General features: G+C 36.8%; 1 protein-coding gene across 1 annotated transcript; it reads left to right on the top strand.

Annotated features, from left to right (window-relative positions):
• Positions 1–921: 921 nt before the first annotated feature.
• On the top strand, positions 922–2,718 carry LOC121810665 (protein FAR1-RELATED SEQUENCE 5-like). Its single transcript, XM_042211417.1, has 3 exons — positions 922–931; positions 1,619–2,387; positions 2,691–2,718. Exons 1-3 carry the CDS (start codon positions 922–924, stop codon positions 2,716–2,718), a joined length of 807 nt encoding a protein of 268 aa, XP_042067351.1.
• Positions 2,719–7,461: the final 4,743 nt, after the last annotated feature.

The following is a 7,461-nucleotide window of genomic DNA, read 5'->3' as shown; positions in this document are numbered from 1 at the left end:
TTTATTTATGCTATGTTTTGATGCATCAAATGTAGTATATTAATTGCTTCTTTCCAACGTCTCTTTAACTTGGAAATTGGATGAAAACTTAGATGAAAAACTTGTTAATTTTATCTGTTCAGAGATAAATGTACAAGTGAATATTGATGTAAAAAAGCCTTCAAAGTTGAATTAATACTTACTATGCATCCGTAGGAGTTTAGTTTGATGAGAAGATGTTTATGTGTTAAGTGTTCAACTAACCATAATATTTGTTAGTCTTGAGAAGTTAATCTAGTATTTATCGCGCTTCCGCAGGAATATTAGTCTAATGAGTATGTACTTTTGGCTATGTGTTCAGCTAGCATTAGTACTATAATTCTTTAAGTATGTTCAATACTTTTAGAGTGTAAAATTGATCATCGTTCTCAATAGCATATGAACTTGAATATAGAATCAATACAATAGTGATTCATCTGAATGTTGTTAGGAGCAATCGTTCTTTATCTCTTGAGTAACTCCATTTTCGTACTTTAGTTCTTAAATTTAGTTTATTAATCTTGTCAATTCTTGTTAAATAATCAAACGCCTCCATGTGATTCGACACTCGAAGTACTACATTCGACGCTGTATTCTTGCAGTATCGTTGTAATATTAGAGTTATTTTTATTAAACTTGTGTGATCTTGCACTTGATATTTGAACTTGAAAATTACACATCACTTGATTTTCTCCATCAAAAGATCTCAGCGGTTTTTGTTCTTGAATTACACGAATCTTTATTCTCTCTCCAAACTTTCATCGTTTCTTCTCCGTTGAAGACATTCTCTATTGAAGACCAACGCCGTTGAAGACTTTCTCTCTAAAATTTAGTCGATTTTTTTTCCACGTTAAAAATCGTTTTTGTTGGAGCAGTCATGCAAAATTTTCGTTTTCTTCAACAATGAAAGAAGGTAAATTAATGTGTTCCTTTATTGATTATTAAACTGATTTGTTTACTTAAAAATCGATTTGTTTTACTAATCGTTATACAATTGTGTGTATCTTTATTAAACTGATTCAAGTTCATGAGTAGTTTAAGAGTTGCAGAGCTTGATTGTATGTCGCAAGTTTTAATTTTTTCACCTAGGGTTCATCATCGTTGGGGCTAGGGTGTAGTATGGAGTAAGTAACACAACGCCGGCAAAGTCCACGAGTTTCAGTCATTCCTCTAGGGTTTAGATACCATCTCGGCTAGGTAGTAGCTTTAACTGATAAATATAATTACCAATATTTCAGTGTAATGTATTTTATTTTCTCAGTAATGGATGATGTGTGAATTGTAATGTATATTTTTCTTAGTCGTGTTTAACATTGGCAGTGTTTGACATGAAAAGCGCAACTTTTAATTTATTCCCCTAGGGTTTAGAAATCCTTGGGGCTAGGGTGTAGTATGGAGAAAGTAACACAACGTCGCCAAAGTTCACGAGTTTGTGTCATTCTTGTAGGGTTTAGATATCAATTAGGCAATGGAGTAGTTTTAACTGTTAAATATAATGTACAAATATTTCAGTGTAATGTATTTTATTGACTCAGTAATGTACGATATGTATTATGTAATGTATATTTTTCTGAGCCGTTGTTGTTGTGATTTTTTACAGTGTTGGTTGTACCCGAGTGTTCTCCAGAATTGAAACTCATCGTCGGTCAAAAGTTCCAATCACTAGATTTCACTTTCGCGTTTTACGATGTGTATGCTCACGCTGTTGGATTTGATACGCGCAAACAAAGAATAAGGAAGACGGAAGGTGTTACTACTTGGTATTATGACATATGCAATAGGGAAGACAGCAAGAAGACAAACGGCGATAACCAATTGAATGCACGTTCTGGTTTTTCTATGAAATGCACACGATTATCTAAGCGTTGTGGTTGTAAAGCGAGCATATCGTTCAAGTTCTTCTCCGAAAGAGGACTTCCAGGTTATATTATCCAGGAGTTCAACGAGGTTCATAACCATTACCATTATATGGTTGAGGTTCCGCATCAGCAGTTTATGTCACTTAATCGAAAGTTAGATGATGTACATCACAAATTCATTCTTGATTGTTCGAAGGCTAATATAGGCCCCACACTTACCTTCAAGGTGTTGAAGGAAATTCTCGGTGGATTTGATCTTGCTGGGTGCAATGTCGAGGATATCAGGAACACTTCTCGAGACATCAAAGGATACGCACATGGGTTCGACGTACAAATGGTGTTGGATGATATTGCTAAGAAGAAGGAACTGTCTGAGGCGTTCACATATCACTATGAGGTTAATGCTAGTAACCAGTTGGTTGCTCTGTTTTGGTGCGATGGTTTGATGAAGAGGAATTGTCATATGTTTGGTGATATTGTGGCGTTTGACTCTACCTACAACACAAACAGGTATACATTATTACTTAATAAACTGCATTACTTACGGTTTACATTACAACACTGGGATATGTGCATTACTCTCTGCATTACCACTCGTCTCTTATACATTATTCGTAGCTAATGATGCATTTTTTCTGTGCTTATGATATGCAAGTATTATATGATTTTCACGCCATTCACGGAAAAGGACAATCATGGAAGACCTGTAACTTTCGTCGCTGGTTGGTGTGCAACGAGAAAACAGGGGCTTTTGCTTGGTTATTCAAACATTTCGTTGAATGCATGGTGTTGCTCCAAAGATGATTGTAACAGATCAAGATTTGGGGATGAGATCAGCTAATGAAGAGGTTCTTGTCCGGACTCGCCACAGATGGTGTATGGACATATTAGCCATAAGTTGGCCACCAAAGTTCCGAACAGGTTACTGAGGGACGAAGATTTCAAGAAAGAATTCAATGCATGTGTCTGGTCGGACCTGCATGAACCCACGAATTCGAAGAGAGTAGAATGGAGTAGTTGAAGTCATGGCCTGGAAGAGATTGGCTGGTTCAACACCTTGTACGACTATAAGCATGTCTGGATACCTGCGTACTTCAGAGATTTCCACTTGGGTCGATGATTAGGACTACCTCCATATCTGAATCGGAGAACAGCTTCTATAAAAACCTTTTGAAGCCACCCGCCAACATTGCCGAATTCTACTTGAATTTCAACTATGCTCTGGAATTCAGCGTAATAGTAGAACAAAATTGGACTACCACGATGCAACTGCCCTGCCCATATTGGGCACTACCTTGCCATTCGAGAAACATGCTTCGACGATGTACACCGATAGTATGTTCAAGAAAATACAAGAGGAAATTATTGAGGGTAATGATAGATGCCGCGTTCTGGGTTTTTCATCTACAGATATGGTTGACACCTACAACTTGGGGACAACAATCGTAATTCGTACTTTGTGAGACACGATAAGACTGATGAGTCATACTCGTTGCGATTGCAAATTGTTCGGTAGGCAGGGATATTTGTGCAGCCATATCTTTTTTTTGTTCAGGAACAATGAAGTGAAAAAAATTCCAGATAAATATTGCAAAGTAGATAGATGAAGAATCCGTTAGCCGAGGCTGTCCATGCGTCAGTTTGATGACACTTTACCTGCCAAATCCATCGGTGATGACAGGAAAATCGTTTCAAAGCAAGAGATTTCGATGTTCTATGGTTTTCTTCGACGATTTGAGACGGACATTGATGATGCTTCGTTCTTTCGTAGGTGGTGCTGAAGAACTAGTAGTCTCTTCAATTTGGGACTCCTACAACGTCTTCTCTGAAAATGGGAGAATGATTGAAGAGTTTATGGAATGGCAAGACCTGAAGTGGTTAAGTCCATCCTTCGAATGTTGTCAAAACAAAGGGCCACGCTAGCAGTTCCGCTAGTCGTCTGATTTCGAAGAGAGAAGAGGCTATAAAAGCTGGCTACTAGGCCCCTTCGACGGTGTAAGGCTTGCGATGAGATGGGCCATCATGACTCTAGAAACTGTCCAATGCTTAAAGAGATGGTGAACGAGAAAGAGCTGCGCAAGGGAAAGAGGAAATGTTGATTATTTTATCAAAATACTGGTATTACTTATGATGTTCGCATTGTTTTTTTTATTCGGTACATTCTATTCATATTGTTTCGAATAATACATTTATGAATGATTTTGACATCTGGTACATTATTACTCATTGTTAGCACATTATTATCCACTTACGCTACATTATTATTTTGCTAACATCATTCTTCTATTATTATACCGATTCTGTACATTATTATTCCCTTATCCTACATTTGCGAATATTTTGGTACATTATTAAATTCGACATCTTCAAACTGTATCACTAAGAGACATGAGGAAATGTTGTAATATGCAGTATGTGCGTACATCTGGTACATTATTACTTAGTTATAGTATATTATTATCCATTACGTAACATTATTATTTTTTAACATCATTCTTCTATTATTTTACATTACAGTCATTTTAATCAAATTCAAGTAGTTTAAACTACATTATTATTCCCTTATCCTACATTACAAAGATTTTGGTACATTATTTAAGTCATTTGACACCGTCAAATGTATCACTAACAGAAATGAGGTATAATAATATCCAGTACATGTTCACAGATAATGATCTCATAAATTAATACCAAAATGTGATTCCAAATCCAACAAGTTTACCAAAGTTGCTTTGGTGCAAAACAAAACTAGTACCAAGTCATTCATGTTTGTTTCCAACATAAGTTATCACAAAATAGATTTAAAGTGTATAAAAACAAAGTTTTCCATTCGGCATCCAGAACATCACTCCAGCCCATATTCGTCGACCCACTTATCAAAGTTGAACTTTGCGGCTTTTCCAATGCCTAGTGGCGGCAAGCTTGGTTGATGGCACCTCTAGTGTTGTGTGCACATGTAAGTAGTGTCTTTGCAAACTTGATTCGCAACATGTCCAAGCTCTTTCCCCCCTTTGCAGTGAACCCGCACTCTCACTCTTTCTCCTTTCGCCAAAGTAGGTCTCTATATGGTGCATCACATACACCCCTTTCTCCATTGAGACTATATTGTTCCTCCACGGCATTGTTACCACGTGGGTAGTGCATTTTCTGATTTGAGTCGCCATTTTTGTTACCTTGCACTTGGTAAGTGCATCGGCTAGGAATTGTTTCTGCATAAACAGATAATGTGCGATTAACTCCCAATAATGTAAGTTACCAGCAATATAATGCAATGTAACATAATATAGACATCACAACAGAAGTTGAATTATATACCAGCATTGATGGTGTTTTTCCGTATTTGGCATTGAATGAGGAATGAGATTCAGCCAGGCTATTGTCAATGATATTCATTTTACCATCAGATAGGTCGAAACATACTACGTATTTGAGGCTGCTACCCCAAATTGGGAAGAAAAACTGCACAAGCAAAAGTAAATTATATTCTACATTATATTGCACCATCATTAACAGCATAATATACATTATTCCTACATCACTCACCAAGTCATAGTTCTCCCACTGAATGTCACCTGTACCCAGCGCTTCATCATAAAAAAAAGTCCAGAATGCCTCGAACAACCTTTTTTCTTCCAAATCAGGTGGTGCGTCCACCACGTGTGTGTCTATAATTTTTTTGTGCTACTTAGTTAATCATGTTTAATTATCAAAGTAACTGTTTTATAACATAATAAAGTTTGTACTCACGCAGGGACGTGTTGAGAAGAAAATCCTGTAAACCGTCTCCGGAGCCTTGAGCTTTTCCATATTATTAAGGTACAAGCTCCAAGCAGCAATGATACCAAGCGACACTGGCTTGAACGGAGCCAAAGAGTTGAACTCACTCTGCACAATTCTGTTAAAGTTGTCTTCGTAGACAACAGAATCCATGACCAACATTAATAGTTCAACAAATTAACTGATGTTCACGCAAAAGCAAAACCCTAACTGCAATACTTACTGATTTCGTTCAGCTGTGTCAAGTACCTAGTAGTACAGTTCTTTGTCCACATTGTTCGGCTTGGCTGTGTAATTCGAACTGCCCTCTAGTTTAATGGAGAACGCGCAACGAGACTTGCCTTCTTCAAACGACCGGTTGCTTGACTCTTAGCCTCCTGGACGAATGCACACAATGTTTACAACAAATAACAAACAACCCAATATACTGTAATTATTAAATAAGTTAGGTTATACCACATCCTCGGCCTCATCTATTTGGATCTACTTGCCTTTCCCCTTTCCTGCAGCACCCCCCTTTTCCATGACCAACTCTTTTCCCTTCCCACCCTCTGCAGCTCCATCCTTTGTTGGTTTTGTAGTTTTTTCAACTCCAATCTCAACACCTTTCCTCTTTTGAGCAGCAGGTTCCTTATTGAAAAATACAAAATAAATTAATGCAGGGAACCAACTATGTAATGTAGCAATACATTCATATAATGAACAAAATCATGCATATAATGTACCAAGTAAGCATATAATGTAGCCAAACATGCAGATGATTCACGTACAATAATGTAGGCAACTGTAGTGCAAATAATCTACCAATACGTGTATATAATGCATGTATAACATTGCTGATATAATATACCAATTCATGCATATAATGTACCAATACATGCATATGATACATGTGAAACCTTGATTGTATCATGAAATTTCATCCCTATGCTAACAATAGTTTGTAGGAATCCTCGTTTTGATGAAAATACCTTGACAGTCATTGCGGTCCCAACCTTATTGGTGGTCGTAATCTTTTCATGCCCACTGTCAACTGCCTTGGCCTTTCTCTTTTCATTCACCTGTAATACAAATGACAACACATTGCATAAGAATGATAAACTTTAACCTTCCAACCTCCTCAATTCCTCCTCTTGAAGATACTTTTCCTTGTCTATCCTGTCCTCCAATCTCCCTGATCCGAACTGGTTTCGCTCTACCTCCTCCATTTGCTTGAGTGCCTCAGCAGTCCAACCTTTTACTGTAGGCCAGGCACGGCTCACTCTCCTCCGACAATGAACAATATGGTCTATATATGCGCACTGACAATAACCACATAACTGTGTCATGATCAATTGCACCAAACCAGATTCATATAACTAATGTAAATCATGTAACAGATCAGTAATGTAACCGTATACACATATAATGTAACTAATCAATAATAAACAAAAATAAATGTATAATGCATTTTTAATAGCTACAACATTCATGATTACGGTAACATGTCAGTAATGTATGAACAATAACACATAATGCAAGATAACATATCACTAATGTATAAACACATATTAAATTTTTCTCATGCAAATCAGTAATGTACCAAGAAGTTCATATAATGCATAGTTCATAACTACAACAAGATTGTCATATATAGATAATGCATAATAACAGATAAATAATGTAACAAACTATATATATAATGCATGTATTACACCTAACACATCTTGCATACTGTAATTTGTTAGTAATGTATGAAATATGGCTTATAATGCACTTATTATTCCACTCACCACTAAGAAATGAATAGGACCGGTGAACGACGCAC

Source organism: Salvia splendens, chromosome 7 (genome assembly GCF_004379255.2).
Source record: "Salvia splendens isolate huo1 chromosome 7, SspV2, whole genome shotgun sequence".
Lineage (NCBI taxonomy): Eukaryota > Viridiplantae > Streptophyta > Magnoliopsida > Lamiales > Lamiaceae > Salvia > Salvia splendens.
Note: the sequence above shows the minus strand (reverse complement) of the source record. Positions and strands in the feature narration are given on the sequence as shown.